This window comes from Bubalus kerabau, chromosome 11 (genome assembly GCF_029407905.1).
Source record: "Bubalus kerabau isolate K-KA32 ecotype Philippines breed swamp buffalo chromosome 11, PCC_UOA_SB_1v2, whole genome shotgun sequence".
NCBI classification, from domain to species: Eukaryota; Metazoa; Chordata; class Mammalia; order Artiodactyla; family Bovidae; genus Bubalus; species Bubalus kerabau.
Genome location: NC_073634.1, coordinates 40,997,335 through 41,020,134, shown reverse-complemented (window position 1 = coordinate 41,020,134; position 22,800 = coordinate 40,997,335). Strand labels below are relative to the sequence as shown.

The following is a 22,800-nucleotide window of genomic DNA, read 5'->3' as shown; positions in this document are numbered from 1 at the left end:
TAAAGTAACTGAGTTCCAGTAGGAAGTTTTATCCTTATCTTAGCAAGTTTTTCTTTCTGAAGAACTGCCACAGGTGAAACATGTGAAGCATTATTATCATAGGAACCTTTTCTTATAGCATATTGTGAATATTTTCTTGAATTACAGGAAAACACTTTCCATGGTACAGACGCTCAGCCACAGTGAAATGAGAGCAAGACTTAAAAATATCGCTTGAAAGAATAACTTTAAGATGGCATGTTAGCTGCTGTCCTAAATGACTACCCTCAGGCAGATCAAGATTTTTTATCTTCACTCAGTGAAGCAAGCCAGAGCCCACATTTGTACGCCTGAGGTTCTCTTAAAATAGTTATCTGTAAACATGTATGCAATATAAAACCTATTTTTAATAAAAAGCTTCATGAAATAAATTTCTGTGTTTCAATCACTAGTTTTCCACTTGTCCATGTAAGCAATGAAAATGTGACAAATAGAAAGTAAGGCTGGGTTTTCTCTGCATGTTGAAGGTTGGAACTAAGGTAATTTTGGTATCCCGTTTTGGGTGTTTTTTTGGAGGGGGCCATGCCTTTGGGCGTGTGGGATCTTACTTAGTTCCCTGAATGGGGATGGGACCCACACCCCCTGCATTGGAAGCGTGGAGTCTTTATAGTGGACCACCAGGGAAGTGTTATAATCCCTTTTTAAAAGCTTATAACTATAGATACAAGGAGATAAAATGGAATTATAAATTAAACCTTGGGAGTTGCCTGTAACCAGAAAAGAAGGTGCTTACGGATGACACAAAACACAGTTTCTGAAAGGAAGGTTTCTCCTACTATTTTGTGTTAGCTTTTAACAAATGGACTACACACCACCCCAGGATCACTTCAAACACAGAAGACTACACCCATGGCAGAATTCCCCCTCAAAGAGGCTCAAGCGATTGTTCCTTTATCTGTTTTAATGTTGCTTTTCTAGAAAGAGTAACTGAATATTTTGAACATCCCCCACATCTATTTTTGAAGTCCTATTTGCTCCTGCCTCAATGTAGGGAGCTAAATTCTGCCACAGAGAACCACTATTGCATTACATTGATTACCCTATACCTGTTCACCCACACCTACTCTTAACTCACCCAATCACCACACTGCAACTACACATCTTTTTAAAATGGACATTTTGATCATGAAACTTACCTGCTTTAAAATTTCTGTGACTTCCCACTACCATTATAAAATCTTTAAAACTCTCACATTCCCTATAGGCCTTGCAAGTCAGTACCCCACCTATCTCCAATTCCATATGTTAACCTCTTCTCATTGACTGCAGGATCCTGTTTATAACACTGCACTCTTCCCATCTAACACTGGGCACATGAAAGCAGGGACCCAGTCGATCTACTTGATCACTGTATCCTTAGCATGCAGCACAGTGCTTATTAGCACAAACAAAAATGAATGAATGCACTATCACTTGGCTTTCTATACCTTCTCTCCACAAGAGAATATTATTCAGAAATTTGTATTGAACTGGTCTGTATAAGTAACCCACTGCCCTACACCTGAAGAGTTTAATAAAAGTAATCAGCTTATATTTGCATTTATAAACACAAGTCTCTGAAACTAAACAGGTTCAGTTTAAGGATTAAATTTATTTTTAAGAAATTTTGAACTGCTTGCTAAATTGTTCTTAAATTTACTTATTAATAACTTCTTCTTTAAGTTTCTCTGCAAGCAATCTCCTCTTTAGTAATGTTTGCTTCTCCTCTGCTGTCATTTCTGGTTTCTCTGTCATTTCCTTTAAAAAAAAAAAAAAAAAAACGAAAAATATTGGCTACAGCAGAAGATGGGTTCATTTGTCTAAAATTCCTAGCATACTGCCTTGAACAAATAGTAGAGCATTCACAGTGAACTAAAGAAAAAAAAGCCACACATGGGCTGAGTCCCCTACATTTCTTCTTTGTAAAAATCTCTTAGGGAAACCTTTTAGAGGTGGTGGCTAGGGTACTGATGCTGTTCTATGATAAAGTATTTCAAAAGGCTTCGGTAAAACAGACAGCTGACCCTTGAGTGTTCAGAGCAGGGCAAGTAAATCATAAAATTGCTATCATTTCTACCTCACAAAACCCTATCAACCCTTTCACTGCTGAGAAAAGACTGACTTTTCTCAGTGTAGCAGTGCTACACTGTCAGGGAGACTATTATGAATGTGTCTACAAGAGCACATACTCCGAATCCCACCACAAATGTGCAGATTTTCATATACTAGAGCTGGCCGTACCTCCACCTCCCCAGCAGGTTTTCCTTTCTGCTCCGAAGTTTGATTCTGCTTAATCTTCATGTCCTTCCTCATGGACATCAACTTATCTCTCTTCTGTTTTAGATAGTGTTCCCGCTGGCGGAGCTCTTCTGTTCGAAGCGTTGATAAATTCTGGGTCAAATGAGAGCAGGAACTATTTAAATTCAAGACTGCATAATAAGTGGCACAGATACCTACTGACTGATGAAATTAGAAGCTTGAGTCCAAGACCATTATAAAAGTTGGGTGTCTATGGCCATTTACAGTGTTTCTAGTACTTTGTCATTTGCTCATAGTTCTTAAAAAAGAATGTTTTCACTTACCGCTATTGGTCCCTCCATGCTTGCATGTTCGAAGCCAGGAATCTTCAGGCCTTTTTGTGGGAGAGAGGAAGTTTGAGGCAACATTTCCAGCTTTCTTGTCAAAGGTTGCACTGATTGATTAGCAAAATGCACTTTAACTTCTGGTAGTAATTAGAGAGACCAATTAGAATATTATAAGAAATATTAAGTTATGCTAGACTTACCAAAATGAGCTAATGTTAATAATACTTGGGTTTTTTCTCTCATTCATTCACAAGCATTGGTTCAGTGCCTCTGTTGTGCTAGGCACTGGGTGAAAACAAATAATCATGGTCTCGGGCCTCAAGGAGCTTTAACTATGGTTTCTTGTTAGCATTTTGACAAATACCAAGCTCCTGCTGTTTGGTACTATAGCTACAAAAAGATATAATTCTTGTCTCAAGATTAGAACTATTGTAATACAAGATTGCCATATAAGCCAGGTAAAGAATCCACCTGCCAATATAGGAGATGCAGGGTTTGATTCCTGGTTCAGGAAGATCCCCTGGAGAAAGAAATGGCAACCCATTCCAGTATTCCTGCCTGGGAAATATCATGAACAGAGGAGCCTGGCCAGCTACAGTCCATGGGATTGCAAAGAGTCAGAAATGACCTGCCAAATAAAGTGCACTAAAATCCCTTACTAACAGTGTCACTGTCCTTCAAACTTTGGCCTGCAGGCAAAAACTGTTAAGTGACCTTGTATTTGCAGAACAATTAATATAAAGCTACAAGTAGTATCAGTAAGGTGTAAGTACATCCTAAAGATAACTATAAACCTACTAACATATTAAGAAAATGTAAAGATTTTAAAGTAAGTAGAATTTGGAAGCAGATATAACATGAGCACTCAACACCTTCCAATTATCTGGTAACTGTGCCAAGAGACTAGATTAACATTCTAATTGCTTTTCTGAGCCATTTTTTATTATAAGGTGGGGATTTTAAAGACAAAACATTTTCACTATAATACATGGACTATGAAAGACAGCAAGTGAGAGCAAAGACTCACATAAAAATGATGCCAAGAACTAAAGACATGATGGGAGAACATGATATACATGTCTCTAAACGATTAAAAATCTTGCCAGCACAGTATAACCAGAAATAGAACTTTGCATGAGCAAGAAATTTGCCCAAGGACCACTGTTTAGCACGGGGTGAGCAGACTGACTGTAGGGCCAAGGAGGTTAGAGGAAAAGTTCTTCGGGCTCTTGGACTGAAAGGGAAGTTTCCATGAAAGAGATGAGGCTGCCGTTAACACTCCAACCAACCTATACAGAAAGCTACAGGACTATCTATAAGAGAAACGAAGATGAGCTTCATTCAACAAGTTGGTCAAAATATGCAAAGTTAAAATGCCATTCATACGATAATGACTTTAAGCAGAGATGGACTTGAACCACAGAGCTGGGCGCACGGGATGAGGTGGGGTGGATTCCAGGCACATAAGCATTTCTATTTATGTACTTGTTCTGGACAGTTCCTGCCTTCAGTTTGTTGTCATGAACATCTTTTATATTCTAACTTGAACCTAGAGAAAAAAATGCCTGAGGCCAAAATACTTAGCTTGTCTAATTTCTATGAATGGAGACTCGAAAAGCCAGCTAGCTTAAAGGAAAATCACTGGCAACCCTGAATCTACCAAAAAACAGAAGTTACCCATTTCTAGCAGGAACCAAGGAAAGATGTGGGCAATCGGATAAGCAGAAAGCCAAACACCTTTATGATTCCTCCCACGTTAGGCCTTTCTCTTGGGCTCCTATCACTTTGTATGAAGCGATTGCCTGGAATATCAGATATACTCATTTTTTTTTAAACAGAACAGTTTTTAAAACTTAAAGTCATTACTTTTAAAATTACCTTCCATTGTTTCTCTGTTAATGTGCATAACTGAGTTACAAATGGTTTGAAATTAAGTTTTCTATAGCTTAATAGTCTGATAAGCAAATATATTCAAATTATGTCAGACATGAGATTTGAACAGTACATGTACTTGTGTGTGTTAGTCGCTCAGTCATGTCCAACTCTCTGCGACCCCATGGACTGTAGCTCGCCAGGCTCCTCTGTCTATGGAATTCTCCAGGCAAGAGTACTGTAGTGGGTTGCCATTCCTTTCTCCAAGGGATGTTCCTGACCCAGGGATCAAACCCAGGTCTCCCACGTTGCAGAAGATTCTTTACCATCTGAGCCAAATCTAAATTATTAGATTTGCTAAGAATCAAAAAGCAAGATAAATTTATAAAACTGCTTCTGTTTCACATGCCCATTATTTTATCAACTAAGAATACAGTTTCTTAAATTAGTTGATAAACATCAAACCTATCTATCTCAATTATAAAACTTCTGCAAAGTGCAGAAAAATACAAGACTTGAAGTCAGAAGACCAAGGGAAGTCACAGTCTCACTATTTAAGAGCTCAGTTACTTTGGACATAACTAAACTTCCTTGAATTTCTAGTTTAAAAAAATAAAAGTAAGGATCATAATATCTACCTCATGGAGTTACAGGGTTTTTAAACTGAGAAAAGGACATATATCTAAAAAACGTAGAAATCCAAAATAAAAATGAGCTACATACATCATCATATTCAAGTTCTGCTTCAGAATTACCTGTCTTATACAACAAATCAGAATGCATATACTGAAAATGGTTTCCCACATACTTAACAAGATCATCCACTAACATTTCCCACAAGGAGTCTCCTCAATTTTAGTTTCAATGACAGTTTAAGACTAAATTTCTGAACAAACTGGATACCTTTTAGTTACTGTGTTTTAATTCACTAGGAAAATAAATTAATATTATCTTTCCATGTTCAGCTTGTAACTCCCACACATCATCTGATTGTGATAAAGGAAGAAAGTACCAAATGTTACATGACCATATCTTGAATGCTGTAGTCATGGCCTACAGGCTGGGGGCTCCCCCAAGGAATTCTGCTCACTGCTCTGGGTTCCAAGCTTCACTTAGAAATTTTGGGGCTACACCCTCTCTGTCAGCTGAATATCTCCTACAGGCAATCTCTTTAGCTAAATTCACAAAGAGCATTAAACACCAATGGCCACTGAACACTCCCTCACAGGGTTTTTGAAGCTGAAGCATGTATGAGAAAACAACACACTCTTAACAATGTTTAAGTATTCATATTATTCAGAAATTTCACTACACGTCAACCTTACCTGACGCTGGGTGTGCAAAATGTTCACCATCCCCTTGGGAATTATTCATTTTTGCCGTTTCATTGGCCTGCATCGCAGGCTCTTCTGTTTTGGCCTCTGATAACTTCAGGCATCAAGAACACAATTTAGAAAATATTTTAGATTAATTTTGAATCATTCACAACTTAACAGATTCAAACATATTAGTTTCAAAAATTACTGTCTACTAAAAAGAAGATTGAGCACCACAGAATTGATGCTTTAACTTAAAATAATCTAAAAAATACAGTAATAATAATACCAGTACTATGATATGCCTGAAGCAGCCACAAACTGATTTACAGCATACCTACTTTTATTGCACTTCAACTTACTGTCTTTACTACTGTGCTTTTTTGTTGTTTTTTCTTTTTTACAAACTGAAGGTTTGTGGCAATTCTGCATCAACTTACTGTCTTTACTAGATCCTATGTTTTTTTTTCTTTTTTACAAACTGAAGGTTTGTGGCAATTCTGCATCAAGCAAGTCTATAGGCACCATTTTTCCAACAGCATTTGCTCACTATGTCTCTGTGTCACATTTTGGTAATTCTTGCAATATTTTCAACTTTTTCATTATCATATTTATTATCATATCACCAGGAATCAGTGACCTTTGATGTTACTATTGTGCCTGTTTTGGGGCACCACAAATCGCAGCCTTATATATGAGACAGTGAACTTAACAGACGAAAGTTGTGTGTTTTCTGACTGCTCCACTAACCAGTTGTTCCCTTACTTCTCTCCCTCTCCTCAGACCTTCCTATTCCTTGAGACACAAAAATGCTGAAATTAGGCCAATTAATAACCCTACGGCGGCCTCTTAAGTGTTCAAGTGAAAGGAAAAGTCACAGGTCTCTCACTTTAAATCAAAAGCTAGAAATGATTACATTTAGTGAGGACGTGTGTTGAAAGCTAAAACAGATCAAAGGCTACGCCTCTTGCACCAAACAGTTAACCAAGTTGTTAATGCAAAAGGAAAGCTCTTGAGGAAATTAAAACTGCTACTCCAGTGGACACAATTGATAAGAAAGTGAAACAGCCTTACTGCTGATATGGAGAAAGTCTTAGTGGTCTGGATAGAAGAACAAGCCAGCCACAACATTCCTTTAAGCCCAAAGCTTAATCCAGAGCAAGGTTCTATAAAGGCTGAGAGGGGTGAGGAAGTTGCAGAAGAAAAGTGTGAAGCTAGCAGAGGGTGGTTCATGAGATTGAAGAAAAGAAGCTGCCTCTGCAACACACAAGCACAGGGTGAGGAAGCAAGTGCTAATGTAGAAGCTGCGGCAAGCTATCCAGAAGATCTCACGAACAAAACTAATGAAGGTGGCTCAATGGTAAAGAATCTGTCGGCCAATGCAAGGGACACAGGTTCAATCCCCGGATCAGGAAGATGCTCTGGAGAAGGAAATGGCAAACCACTCCAGTATTCTTGCCTGGGAAATCCCATGGACAGAGGAAACTGGTGGGCTACAGTCCAAGGGGTTGCAAAAGAGTTGGACACAACTTAGTGATTACAACAACAACACCATCAGCAGATTTTTAATGTAGATGAAACAGCCTACCACTGGAAGAAGATGCTATCTAGGACTTTCATAGCAAGTGAGGATAAGTCAATGCCCGGTTTAAAAGCTTCAAAGGACATACTGTCTTATTAGAGGCTAATGCATAATAAGGCCCTTAAGTTCAGTTCAGTCGCTCAGTCATGTCCGACTCTTTGCGACCCCATGGACTGCAGCACACCAGGCCTCTCTGTCCATCACCAACTCCGAGAGTTTATCCAAACTCATGTCCATTGAGTCGGTGATGCTATGCAACCATCTCATCCTCTGTCATCCCCTTCTCCTCCTGCCTTCAATCTTTCCCAGCATCAAGGTCTTTTGAAATGAGTCAGCTCTTCGCATCAGGTGGCCAAAGTATTGGAGTTTCAGCTTCAACATCAGTCCTTCCAATGAACACTCAGACCTGATCTCCTTTAGGATGGACTGGTTGGATCTCTTGGCAGTTCAAGGGACTTTCAAGAGTCTTCTCCAACACCACAGGTCAAAAGCATAAATTCTTTGGTGCTCAGCTTTCTTTATAATCCAACTATCACATCCGTACATGACCACTGGTAAAACCATAGCCTTGACTAGATGGACCTTTGTTGACAAAGTAATGTCTCTGCTTTTTAATACGCTGTCTAGGTTGGTCATAACTTTCCTTCCAAGGAGTAAGCATCTTTTAACTTCATGGCTGCAGTCACCATCTGCAGTGATTTTGGAGCCCAAAAAAATAAAGTCTGACACTGTTTCCACTGTTTCCCCATCTATTTGCCATGAGGTGATGGGACCTGATGTCATGATCTTAGTTTTCTGAATGTTGAGCTTTAAGCCAACTTTTTCACTTTCCTCTTTCACTTTCATCAAGAGGCTCTTTAGTTCCTCTTCACTTTCTGCCATAAGGGTGGTGTCATCTGTATATCTGAGGTTATTGATATTTCTCCTGGCAATCTTGATTCCAGCTTGTGCTTCTTCCAGCCCAGCGTTTCTCATGATGTACTCTGCATATAAGTTAAATAAGCAGGGTAACAATATACAGCCTTGACACACTGCTTTTCCTATTTGGAAGCAGTTTGTTGTTCCATGTCCAGTTCTAACTGTTGCTTCCTGATCTGCATACAGATTTCTCAAGGCCCTTAAGAACTATGGTAAATCTACTCTCCCTGTGCTTTATCAGTGGAACAACAAAGCTTAGATGATAACACATCTGTTAACAACATGGTTTACTGAATATCTGAAGCCCACTGTTGAGACCTACTCCTCCAAAAAAGAAAAAAAGATGCTATACAAAATATTACTACTCATTGACAGTGCACCTGGACATCCAAGAGCTCTGACGGAGAGGTACAAGATTCAAGTTGTTTTCATGTCTGCTACACAGCTCATGATGCCAACGCTGAAGCTCTAATACTTTGGCCACCTGAGGCAAAGAGCCAACTCTCTGGAAAAAACTCTGATGCTGGGAAAGATTGGAGAGAGGAGGAGAAGGGGATGACACAGGATGAGATGGTTGGATGGCATCACCAACTCAAAGAATGTGAGTTTGAGCAAGCTCTGGGAGGTGGTGAAGGACAGGAAGACCTGGTGTGCTGCAGTCCATGGGGTCACAAAGAGTCAGATACAACTGAGCAACTGAACAACAACAACACACAGCTCATGGATCAAGGAACAATTTCAACTTTCAAGACTTATTCTTTAAGAAATGTATTTCATAAGGCTACAGAGGCCATAGATAGTGATTCCTCTCATGGATCTGAGCAAAGGCAATTGCAAACCTTCTGGAGAGAATTTACCAGTTTAGATGCCATGAACAACCTCTGTGATTCATTGGGAAGAGGTAGAAATAACAACATTAACAGGAGTTTGGAAGAAGTTGATTCTACTCCTCATGGATGACTTAAGAGGGGTTCAGGACTTCAGTGCAGGAAGTAATTGCAGATGTGGATGAAACAGCAGGAGAACCAGAATTAGAATTGGAGCCTGAAGATGTGCCTGAATAGCTATAATTTCATGACAAAATTTAAAAAAAAAAAAAAAAAAAATTTCATGACAAAATTTTAATGCGTCAGGGAGTTGCTTCTTATGTATAAGCCAAGAAAATGGTTGCTTGAGGCAATCTGCTCCCAGGGAAGATGCTGTTGAAATGACAACAAAGGATTTAGAACATTACACAAATTTAGTTGATAAAAATAGCAGCCAGGTTTGAGAAGACTGACTCCAAAACTGAAAGAAGTTCTACTGTGGGTAAAATACAATCAAACAGCACTTCATGCTACAGTGAGATTGTTCATGAAAGGAAGAGTTCAATACTGCAGCAAACTTCACTGTTGTCTTATTTTAAGAAACTGCCACAACCATCGCAACCTTCAGCAGCCATCAGCATAGAGGCAGGACCTTCCACCAGCAAAAAAATTACAACTCACCAAAGGCTCAGATGATGGTCAGCATTTTTTAGCAATAAAATAATTTTTAATAAAGATATGTACATAATTTTTAGACATAATGCCACTGCACAATTAAAAGACTACAGTTTAGTGTAAACTAACTTTAATATGTGCTCAGAAACCAAAATACATTTGTGATTTATTGTATTATTATCTTCACTTTATTGCAGTAGTCTAGAACCAAACTCACATCTCTCAGGTATGCCTACATTTCCCCATTTCTAAAATAAGATGCTGCATTTTAACCAAAGAAATCACTTAAATCTTGGAAAGAACTAAGTAAAATAATTCATTTTTCCATAAAAATACGAAAATCCAATCGCATGTAACTTTTTAGGTAATTCATGGATACCTATGTCATAAGTTTCTATATATGCTGAGTGATGGAAACACAAGGACTGAAATTATTATCAGCTCTACTTTTGTGTGTTTGAAATTTTCCGTTAAAAAAAGTCTAAAAAAAATCATATGACCCTAAAACATATTATTATTCAAGAATTCTGATATAGTTTATTTATAAATCAGAAAGTTAAGACTGTCTTCTTCTTCTTTTTTTTTTTTCTGGCCACATCACGCAGCTTGCAGGATCTTAATTCCCCAACGAGGGATCGAACCTAGGCCCACAGCAGTGAAAGCACTAAGTTCAAATCACTGGCCCACCAGGGAATTCCCAATACTACTGTCTACTGATAACAGTTCTGAATAGTTTCTGTTCTATATTCTTATATTAAAAAATAGTATTATCTATGAATTTCACCTCCACTTACTGAAAGGATAGTTAGTCAAAAAGAAATAAATGCCCAGTAAATCCTAAAAATCTCTCTTCTGCTCTTCATTGGGTACCTTGGAGTAAAATAGGGTTTTTCAAAGACAGTAAACGATACAAGCATGAATCACAGTAATTGAGGAAAAAAAAGGAAAATGACTATCAAGTGACTGAGAATTAGTTTATATTAGTTTTCCCTCTCCAGGGAGATTTGGGAAAATGTGGAAAGAGAGGCAGCTAGAAAAAGGGGGAGGAAAAAATAAATATTAGTTTCCTTCACGTCAACCAGATACATGTTTAATTTTTCCTTAGGAAAAATTAGGCACTTTAGGGAAACCGTTTTTAATGAAAGAACAGTACACCAGGAAATGTGAAACTGAGTCATTCTGCTTCAAGCTGGCAGTGTTAAAGTCTACAGGGGACCCTCAATAGTAACTGCAGCTGCTTTTCAAAACAGTAAAGGAATCAAAGCAAGTGGGGAAGTCAAATATTTTCTTAATCTTCTTTTATTCATAAAATTAATGGGAATTTCTATTAAAAATTCCCCCAAATATGAATAGTATTAAGTTTTTTTAGAGTGAATAATCTCATTCTTTACTGAGAATTTAAAAGGCAGGTCATTGGACAAATTATAAAGTGAATAAAGAAGTATAAATGCTCAGAACCACCAAGAAAATATGAATACTCTGAGGAACTGTGTCATTTCACCTAAGCTTAAACAGAAATCCTAGGTGTGAACTTAAGGGATTAACAGCAATGAAATACGTCTATTATATTAGTATGTTTTATAGGCACCTGCTTTTTTCTCTTCCTTTCTTCCTCCTGGTCATACTCCTCTTTTGATTTTCTGAAATACACAAAAATAAAGTAGAAAAGTAAACTTTCTCTTTTGGTCAAAGAACAAATAGTCAACAAGCAACATACTAACTAAAGCGTACAATATATGCAAGGAATTTTGGAAACAAAGATGGAAATAATCAGGCTTCACTTAAAGCAGCTTATAATCAACTGAGAAAGACATACACAGACAAAAACAGCATAATATGGTTAGCTACATAAAACACAGGTTTACTCATATCCTGTGTGAAGGACTCCTGGCTGAACAAAATTCAACAGGTTTGAAATTCTAAACCCAAATCTGAATGGCAAATTCCATGAATATGGACTCTGATCTCTTACTTTAGACAGATCAGTTACATGTCCCCTGACAAGATCCATTTCTCTCCTCATTTTAGTTTTTCCATGGCAGATGAGCTATCACAAAGCTCTCCCGATGCCCTTACACCAAAGCCTTATCAGCTTTGTAAACTGCTCACAAAGGCCATCTGATTTAGGAAAATAGCCAAGTCAGCTCTCTTACATGTCCATAACTAAGTTCCATTGTTTATACAGTAGCACACCCCCACCAAAAGCCTACAGAAAATAAAATCTAGAAGTACAATACTGATCAGGTTTCAAACTACCAATCAACCAACAGAAGCAACCAGTATAAGTCAAAACTACCAGTCTTCTAAACCAACTACCGAATATCCTGAACTCTTCCAACCTGTAAGCTCAAAGCTCTCTGTGTTGTCTCAGGCTCCTATATGCCCTCACCTGGCATGCAGGAAAGGAGGACCTGGCAGGAAAGGCCTAGGTTCACCCACACATTTGCCTCCCTCCCCACACTCACGCAAATCCTCTGAAATGAAGGACTAAATCCTAGAGCTTCTGCCACAAACTCCCACTAGGCCCACCCTCCTAACCACCTCCCTCCTGCTTTGGAACTGTGGACAAATTGGGAAGGTGGGAGGACCACAGGATGCTTAAAGATTGTCACGTATGTGGTTAGAATGGAGAGCCAGGGCCCCTAAAGGCCAAGGTTCCACTCTGCAGGGGACACAGCAGCTGTAGGAATCCTTTTGCCTTAAACCTATACATCCCCATAGACTTAAATATTACATGTTGCAATTGCCCCTCCCTTCTCAAACTCCCATTGAGGTCAGGGGACAACAGGCTTTAGGGGTAAAAAAAAATCCCCTTTACTGGACTGCACATTCCATGCCAGGCATTTGTCTGACAAACACATAATAGATAAGAAAGTGAAAGTCACTCAGTCATGTCCAACTCTTTGCAACCCTATGAACTATACAGTCCATGGAATTCTCCAGGCCAGAATACTGGAGTGGGTAGCCTTTCCCTTCTCTAGGGGATCTTCCAAACCCAGGGATCGAACCCAGGTCTCCCACATTGCAGGCAGATTCTTTACCAGCTGAGCCACAAGGGAAGCCCATAGATAAGAGGTCAGCAAGTAGTCAGCTATTTGGTCTGTGGAGCCTGGATGTCCAGCCTTCTAACATGAGACACCTGGCCTGAGCCTCCTCTAATACCAAGATCCAGAAGCCATGCAGTCTCCTGCTCACCTCAGGCCACAACAGCCCTTCCAAGCATCAGGCTGCATCTACCGTACCTTGTTTCCATTGATGGCTAGTTTCCTAGGCCCATGATGTGAGTGGAAGAAGACCCTCCCATTTGGGCTGATGTGTCCATTAAGAAATGTAATACATACATGAGTGAGTGAAGTCACTCAGTCGTGTCCAACTCTTTGCGACCCTGTGGACTGTACCCCACCAGGCTCCTCCATCCATGGGATTCTTCAGGCAGGAATACTGGAGTGGGTTGCCATTTCCTTCTCCAGGGGATCTTCCCAACCCAGGGATTGAACCCAGGTCTCCCGCATTGCAAGCAGACGCTTTAACCTCTGAGCCACCAGGGAAACCAATACATACATAGTTATAACAAATAAAATGATAAATCATGTTCATGGTCTTTAGGAAAGAATTTAGATATTTTACTAGTTCACAGTATTTTTGGGGTAAAAAGTTTATGTACAGATCATATTGCAATGTTATTAATGATCCACTCAAATAATTAAAGAGGATACCTAAGAACTTCTTTCAGGATTTTCATCTCTTCCTGTTCAAGGTCACTGACCACATCAGAACCATCTGTTAAGCAGTCAGGTAATACACCTGTTCAAAACCAGAGATCACACAGGAGAATATCAACTCAACTGAAAACATTTTATTTCTCACTATTTTAGTTCATCAAGAAGTATAAAGTAGTTTATTAAGATCTATCACTTAAAAAAAAATGTTTTATGCTTTTATGTTTTATCTTTTTGTTTTTGTTTTTTTGTTTGTTTGGTTTTATCTTTTTAACTATGGTCTTTTTAACTTTTTCTTCTTTTAAGGAATCAGCTCCACAAACAAAACAAAACAAAACAAAACAAAAAACCTCACAACTTTACCTAGAAATGACTCTTGGTAACCATGTATTGTCTGTTTAAAATAATAATAATATATGATAATAGAAATTAATTAATATAATCTATTGTCTTCCATAATCATATACTACACAGGACATACCAATGAAATTAACAAGCTCCTAATAATGAAACTATGCTCTCAGAAGTATTATTTAAAAGGGAAAAGAGTTTACAAAGCAAAATATAAAATACTTTGTTAATTGAAACAGCATGTTTACACTCTTCATTCATACTACAACATATGCTACCAAAAGAGCCCTGCTTACTACATGCAAAAAAGCATGGTGCTAAGCACTTAAGGGGAATATAAAGATGAATAAAACAGTCTCTGCTCCCAGACCTTCTATTCAGATATTAGGCTAATAACTATAAACTAGAGCAGTACCAACTTTAGCCCAAGGCAGAACAATTCATGGCAAGTAATTTTAAGTATTGGTTTAATTTACTTTATTACCTATATCTTCCTGATAAGCAGGTAGATGATAATAAGTGTTCTGCTTTTATCTGTAATTAGTATATTCCCAAAACATTAACAGTATATCCCCTAATTTTTACCTTTCATTTCTTTATCCATATATGATGATGGGATTTTGGATCTGTTCTAAATTAAAGTAGCTTTATTATTTTAATGCCCTTGATGTTGAAGTACATTTTAAATTAAACTTTTCATTTTGAGATAATTGCCGATTCACATGCAGTTGTAAGAAATAATACAGAGAGATGCTGTGCACTCTTTACCCAGTTTCCCTCAGTGAAACATCTTTCAAAACTGTAGTACAGTATCACAACCAGAAAACTGACTTCTATATAACCCACTGATCTTAAGTGCATTTTTGCTTAGTCAAAAGCTACATAATTAGTATTCTCCTACTGATCTAAGGAAAATTTTAAAAACTAAGGAAAGAATAAAACAACAGTGTGCAATACTTCAAAACCATCAAAATATTGCTCTGATTTGCACTTGTCCCAAATTCTTTGATAAGATACAACCAGAATTCCAAGAGCCTTTGAATTTTTCTCACACAAACAGTCTGCAGTTTTGAGTACAATCAACTTTGTTCTAAGGTACTTTCCCCTGGATTTATGTTAAATGAGATACTTAAATACAAGTATTAAAAATTCTGTGGCAGAAACTAAGTATCAGTTTATATTTAAATGTAAGCAAACTGTCCCACCCTGCAGTTTGCAGCAGCATTCCACATCATTCCCCTGGTCCTCCCTTGCTAACAGAAGCCATCTGTGTGCAGCTACCAAGCAGCCAAGTACTTAGAGGCAGGGCCCAACCCCACCCCACAAGAGTGAGTCATGATTTAAGCCAATCACCATGGTCTCATTCCCTCTGCCAGAGGGTTTATAAAGCCATGTGAATCCAATCCTGACCAATAGGACCTGAGAGGAAAATTCCTAAGGGGCTTCTATGAACATGTTGTCTTGCTTATAAAAGGAGATGTACAGGAAGAAGCATCGCTTTTCTTCATGAGATATTGTTGAGTGTGCACTCAATGACGCTAGAGTGCAATCATGAAAGAAGATCCTGAGAATGACAGAGTAAAAGTGGAAAAGTGTCAGGGTTCTTGAAAACATCACTGAGCCCCACCAAATGAACCAAGCCTGGACCTGTCTGTCTTCCTTCCCTTCCTCTACTTCTGGTTCTGTGAGATGACAATTTCTTATTGCTTACACCATTTTCTCTGAGGTATTTTGCTAATGGCAACTTGAGGTACCCAGCTGATACAAGCTATGGTTACCTGTTCTCTTTTAATTAAAATCTCCTTGTTTCCAGTTAAATTCTAAAGACTGCAGAGTGCCATTATCAAGTTTCCTATTTCTTTTATCAAAAGGTCCCCTAAAGCAATGTGAAATAACATAAAGTAATTATTCAGATTCTCTATCCTATAGGTCAGAATAAAAAGCATAGTTGCAGGAAAACACAAGAGAAAAGGATCATATGAAGCAAACCATGGTAGAGAAACAAAGAGAAAGAGACTGTTTTCCAAACTTTACACAAAAGCTGCAGTTCAGTGTCATGCATTGTTCAGGGTTAGGGTGGTATTATCTCCACATCATGGGCAACAGTCTTTCCTGCTGTGAAATGCATTTTAGAGAATAGATATGATGGTGGTTGGCTCTAGGGGTATGGTCTTTACTCACTTCAGGCAAATGAGAGGAGGACCCACAACAGTCTAACCCACAACAGACCCTCCAACAATCTAATGTTTGCCACGTAACAACAGAAGCCCTATTGCTGCATATGCCAGACCCTTAAAAGCAAATAGTACAACTAAACTATAGCTCTAATATGCTCAAGAAATAAGCAAAGAAAAGGCCCCCACTGCCAAACCATTAGAGAGTATATAGGCATGATAAGGAATATCTGTGGCAATCTATTAAGCAAAGGAACACACAGGTATTAAGGTCACTAGAGTCCGAAATGGGAAACTTAGGTATGCATCTGGGTTGAAAAAGAGATAGTACAGTAACAAGAAGTATGGTTAGAAACTCTGATGATTTGAATCAAGATGTTAAGTAGAGTTCAAGTACACAGGAAGGGAAGAAAAGCAGGAAGAGCTAGGAAAAAACTGAGTTCAGGTAGAGGATTAAGGAAAGGATAAAGCTAAAGGTGGTCACCAGGACTGTGGGCTGTTTTCTCTTCCACCTTATGGTGGCATAATGCTATCTGCCCACTGTCCTAGTTCTCAGTGCCACCCCAAGACCAGCAGCTTCAGCATCAGCTAGGAACTTGTTAAAAATACAAAGTACTAGGCCCCACTCCAGACCTACTGAGTCAGAAACTGGGACACAGGCATGGGTTTCAACAACCCCTCAACTGCTTCTAATTGCTCACTAAAGCTTTAGAACCACTGTCTTCGATAAGCCAGGAGGGAAAAAGTAACTGTACACTCAACAGTAACTGTAACTGTGACCACGCAAAAATACTGACTTTCATAAACATGATGGCTGAGCAGAAAAACCGAGCTCTCTGAAACCTAAAACGCTAAATCAAATTCTGCTCTGCTTTCTTTGAGATTTCAACCAATCAGTTATCAGGAAGTTTACACTCTAGTATCTCTTAAGTCAGTCTTAGATTTTCAAACTTGAAATAAATTTATACAAAGCAGCAACGTTAAGATCATATTAGTTAAAACTAACACCAAAACAAAATGCACTTAGCACTTAGATTTCTAAAGTCAACCTTTTACCATTTCTCTCTTGAATTATTCGAATGGCTTGCAGCTGCATTTCAGTATTTTTCTCGACCATCATTGCTTTAAAGATAGTAAAATCTTCTGCTGCCAATACAGGTTGCAAAATGGCCTGTGGAAAGAAGTCAGGAAGTTACAGAACTATTTCCCACACACTCAGATCATTTCCACTGCAAAAGATGCATTAATTCAAGAATGCTGCATTATTATTTATGACTAGATGACTCAAAAGGACAATTTTAAGATTTTTTTCTAAAAGCCTTTAAAGTAGGGTTCTCAAGAGGCTGATCTTCCAACCCCTCCCACCCCCACAAGGCTGGGGCACACAATGACACATTTTCCAAATGAGCCAGTGCTGAGCAGCTCTGATAAACAAGGGAATGAGTCTTACTCTTTTAAAGTTACCACTTCAGTATACAAATCTGTTTTTCAGTCAAAATAATGATAACTATTTGGTTTAGATTCTGTCAATCTGAAATTTGGGGCTTCCCTGGTGGCTCATTGGTAAAGAATCCTCCTGCCAATCCAGGAGATGTGGGTTCAGTCCCTGGGTCAGGAAGATCTCCTGGAGGAGGAAATGGCAACCCACTCCAGTATTCTTGCCTGGAAAATCCCATGGACAGAAGAGCCTGGTGGCTACAATCCATGGGGTCACAAAAGAATCGGACACAACTTAGTGACTAAACAACCACCACCTGAAATTTACTGTTTAGTGATAAAGCAGTAAGTACAAATAATCCTTTAATTAATAAAATTGCCAAATTAAATAAGAATAAATGCCAAAATTCACTTCATGGCAAATAGATGGGGAAACAGTGAAAGACTTTATTTTCTTGGGCTCCAAAATCAATGAAGATGGTGACTGCAACCATGAAATTAAAAGACATTTGCTCCTTGGAAGAAAAGCTGACCGAGACAGCAAATATTAAAAAGCAGAGATATTACTTTACCAACAAAGGTCCGTCTAATCAAAGCTATGGTTTTTCCAGTAGTCGTGTATGGATGTGAGAGTTGGACTACAAAGAAAGCTGAGTGCTGAAGAAATGATGCTTTTGAACTGTGGTGTTAGAGAAGACTCTTGAGAGTCCCTTGGACTGCAAGGAGATCAAACCAATCAATCCTAAAAGAAATCAGTCCTGAATATTCATTGGAAGGACTGATGCTGAAGCTGAAGCTCCAATACTTTGGCCACCTGATGCAAAGAGCTGACAGTGGAAAAGACCCTGATGCTGGGAAAGATTGAAGGCACAAGGAGAAGGGGATGACAGAGTATGAGATGGTCAGATGTCATCACCAACTCAACAGACATGAGTTTGAGCAAGCTCCAGGAGTTGGTAATGCACAGGGAAGCCTGGCATGCTGCAGTCCATGGGGTCGCAAAGAGTCAGACACGACTGAGACACTGAACTGAGCAAAATGCCAAAAAAATGGAGTCTGGAAAATAAGCGTAACGTGGTAGGAATAATGTGAGAACACAACAGTAGTAGTCCTATAGGCAAAATGTTTCATGGAAGAGACAGAAATTATGTGAAATCTTTTTCTAGATGAAACTGAAGTGTAATAAATTAAGAAACAATAACAGTATCTACCCTGCACTGTGCTATGCTTAGTCACTCAGTCGTGTCCAACTGTTTGCAACCCCATAGGCTGTAGCCTGCCAGGCTCCTCTGTCCATGGGGATTCTCCAGGCAAGAATACTGGAGTGGGTTGTCATGTCCTCCTCATCTACCCTAGAGCACCCAAACTAACACTCCTTTAGCTACAGAGAACTATTATTATATTAAAAAGCAAACAAATTCCCAAGCCAATCAGTAAGAAGAATAAGCTTTGAAATGCATGAAAACCCAGAAGAAAACACTCAGACCTTATTCACCTTACTAAACCTTATTTCAAGCTTTACATGACATTCATGAAAAAGCCGACCACAGGGATCACACAGAGGCAACCAGGGGTGTGCTACTGTTCACCAGGCAGGCAGCAGTGATAATGTCAAAGACAATCGCATCAAAGAGTGCTAAGCAAAGAGGAAGGAGTCCCTCCAGCAGCAACCAGCCCACATTCTAGACAAAAGCAATACAGTCAAACAAAATAAGGTGCAAAAGTAGTGACATTTACAAGGAGTCAACTGTAGGAAAAAAAAGAAAGTTTCTAGTCCTTTAAATTCACATATACTGTTCAAAAGGCCAAGGGCAGGGGACGGCAAACAGGCTTCACTGGTGTTTACCCGACAGTTACAGCCCATAGAGCAGTATTAAAGACAAGTGCAGTATAAAATAGACCAATAATGAGAGACTACTATATAGCACAGGGAATTCTGTGGTGCTCTGTGGTGAGCTCAACGGGAAGGAAATCCAGAAAAAGAGGGGATATATGTATGTACACATTATGGTCGGTTCACTTCACTATACAGCAGAAACTGACACAGCCATGTAAAGTAACTAAACCCCAATTTAAAAAATAATTTTTAAATTTCCTTTAAAAATAAAAAATATTTAAATAAAGACAACTGTAGCCAGCCTCTGTAATAGAGTTAGTATATCTGATCTGCCAGGGCACCTTTGTGGAATATACAACCACATAACATTGTTCTTGGTCTTCTTAGACTTATCAGTAATATCAAGTTCTCTGTCCTCATCACTGACAAACACTTGAAGGGCACTGCTGCTGATGGCCTTGTGTCAGCTAGAGCTATCAGCAAGTCTGCATTTGAGCTGATCCTTAAACATATAACGCAGGGCTTCTCAAAGGGTATTTTTAACCCTTCTAAGAAATGCAGGAAAAAAGGACTGTTAAATGCATGTTCCTGAGCCCTACCCTAGATATAATTAATCTAAATTTCTGGACAAAGGGTACCCATGTATCTCCCCAGATAATTCTTATTACATTTAAGTTTGAGAACTATTGATACAATGGGGGAAAAAAATAAGCCCCTGATATCAAAAGCTACTTTGAGTTTAACCATATGTTAGCTGTTTGATTCTGTATACATCATTTAGGCCTCTGGGCATTAGCTTTTTCACCTGAAAATTAGCATAATAATAACAACAATAATGGCAACTCACTCCAGCATTCTTGTCTGGAGAATTCCATGGACAGAGTATCCTGGTGGATTACATTCCATGGGGTCGCAAAGAGTCTGGGCGCAACTGAGCGACTAACACTAACACTTGTCAATTCTAAGACTCAATAATCAGCAAAATAAACCATTATTTCATGTACCAATAAGAAAAGGAAAAAACCCTATCAATTAAATTATAACATGCCATCAATTACAAAATGCATTTTCATTGAAGAGATATTTATGATAGAAAATTTTCATTTTAGAATGAAGGAAATATAGTAACTTTCTGGCTGGGTGTTAGAATTGAGCAGTGCAAGAAAGCATTTTTTTTTTTAAACTAAAAAGTCCTATAGTAATTGTTCTGGGCCTTTTGATTAAATATCAAACTGGGCTAAACCTAACTGTACAGCAATTGGGCTATTCTGGTCCAAGGAAATGGATCATCCTTTGCCTAAGAGCTTCCAATAAGGGTAATTAGAGGAACTAAATATAGGAGTTACTCCAAAAAGCTAGCAAGTGGTTTAAAAACAAAAACAACCTTAAGTATCCTGTAAATTAATTGAAATGTCAAACTACTTTGAAAGAAGACTATGAGATAAATGGTATAAATAAATAAATGTGGTGTCATATATGTTTGAGAAAAGCACATTGACAAAAATATGAACATTGAGTCTTTCAGAATCTGACTTAAGTGAGTTTTAAAAACCTCCAAACATGTTCATACTTAGCCTGAAGTTACAAGTGATTTCATGCATTTATGCTACTCTATTAATAGAACCACAAGGAGAAACAGATGAATTCACTACTATAGGTGGAAACTTCAATAACAGACAGAATCAGCTGGCAGAAAATCAACAAAGAAATAATTGAACTGAACAGCACTAGATCAACTAGATCAAATTGATATTTTTCCAACAACAGAAAAATACATTCTTTTCAAGTTCACATGGAACATTCACCAAAACAGACAACATTCCAGGCCATAAAACACACCTTAATAAACTTAAAAGAACAGGAGTCATATAGAGGAGACTCTCAGACCCAACAGAATTAAACTAGAAAACAGTAACAGAACAACAGCTAGAAAAACCTAACATACTTGGGAGATTAAGAAACACACTTTAAAAACAGCACATGAAAAAAAAAAAAAGAAAAGAAAAAAAAAAACAGCACATGATCAAAGAAGTAGTCTTAAGAGAACCTCTAAAAATATTTCTAACTAAATGAAAATACAACTTATCAAAAATGTGTGGGGTGTAGCAAAAGTTAGTGCTTAGAAGGAAATTTAAAGCATTGAAGCATATATTAGGAAAGAAGAAATAACCAACATCAACAATCAAAGCTTCCACCTTAGGAACTAAAAAAAGAGCAAATCAAATCCAAAGAAAGGAAATAACAGAAATTAGAGAACAAATCAATGAAATTGGAAAACAGAAAATCAATAGAGAAAATCAACAAAACTAAAAGCTGATTATTTAAAAAACAAATAGAACTGGGAAACCTCTGGCCAGGTTAAGTTTAAAAAAAACAAGTAGGGGAGGTGTGTAGAATTCCCTGGTTGTCCAGTAGTTCAGACTTTGTGCTTCCATTTCAGGAGGCATTGGTTCAATCCCTGGTCAGGGAGGTTCCAAATGTCAGGATGTGAGACACACAAAAAGACATAAATTAAAAAATATCAGAAATGCAAAAGGGGACACTACAGATCCCATGGACACTAAAAAGGTAATAAAGGAATTTTATGAACATCTCTATGACTACAAATTTGATAATCCAGATGAAATGGACCAATTTCTTAAAAAACACAACCTGCTAAAACTCACACAAGAAACAGACAATCTGAATAAGTCTATATCTATTAAAGAAATGGAATCAATAATTAGTAATCTTCCAAAACAAAAAGCACCAGGCCCAGCCGGGGTCAATGATGAATTCTATCAAACACTTAAAGAATTTTATACAATCCTTACAATTCTATACAAATAAAGATAGAACTTCAAAGAAAAGCTATAGATTCCTTTTACTTCTTAAAAGAATAATGATTATTTATTTGCAGAAATTCAATAGCATAGCCTATAGAAATGATGTGAAAGCCTTTCTATTGATTCAAAGGACTAAGGGGGAAAAAAGTATAACTATGAAATCTGGTCGCATCACTTCATGGCAGATAGATGGGGAAACAATGGAAACAGTGAAAGATTTTATTTTCTTGGGCTCCAAAATCACTGCAGATGGTGACTACAGCCATGAAATTAAAAGATGCTTGTTCCTTGGAAGAAAAGCTACGACCAATCGAGACAACATACATTAAAAAGCAGAGACATTCCTTTGCTGACAAAGGTCTGTCTAGTCAAAGCTATGGTTTTTCCAGTAGTCATATATGGATGTGAGAGTGGACCAAGAGAAGGCTAAGCACTGAAGAATTGATGCTTTCGAACAGTGGTGTTGGAGAAGACTCTTGAGAGTCCCTTGGATAGCAAAAGAGATCAAACCAGTCAATTCCAAAGGAAATCAACCCTGAATATTCACTGGAAGGACTGATGCTGAAGCTGAAGCTCCAATACTTTGGCCACCTGATGCTGAGAAAGATTGAAGCCATGAGAAGGGAATGACAGAGGACAAGATGGTTGGATGGCATCACTGACTCAATGGACATGAGTTTGAGCA

General features: G+C 38.2%; 1 protein-coding gene across 2 annotated transcripts in view; it reads right to left on the bottom strand.

Annotated features, from left to right (window-relative positions):
• Positions 1 to 1,610: 1,610 nt before the first annotated feature.
• CFAP36 (cilia and flagella associated protein 36) overlaps positions 1,611 to 22,800 on the bottom strand; it is a 30,013-nt gene continuing 8,823 nt past the window's right edge. Inside the window, exons 4-10 of one of the 2 annotated variants that reach the window (XM_055540142.1) lie at positions 17,073 to 17,187; positions 13,489 to 13,576; positions 11,361 to 11,412; positions 5,801 to 5,903; positions 2,601 to 2,650; positions 2,260 to 2,409; positions 1,611 to 1,776 (exon numbers count right to left, since the gene is read on the bottom strand). In XM_055540142.1, the coding sequence (XP_055396117.1) occupies positions 1,675 to 1,776; positions 2,260 to 2,409; positions 2,601 to 2,650; positions 5,801 to 5,903; positions 11,361 to 11,412; positions 13,489 to 13,576; positions 17,073 to 17,187 (660 nt within the window). In that variant the 3' untranslated portion in view covers positions 1,611 to 1,674. Of the gene's footprint in view, positions 1,777 to 2,259; positions 2,410 to 2,600; positions 2,741 to 5,800; positions 5,904 to 11,360; positions 11,413 to 13,488; positions 13,577 to 17,072; positions 17,188 to 22,800 lie in introns of both variants that reach the window. The other variant, XM_055540141.1, reaches the window with a different exon arrangement.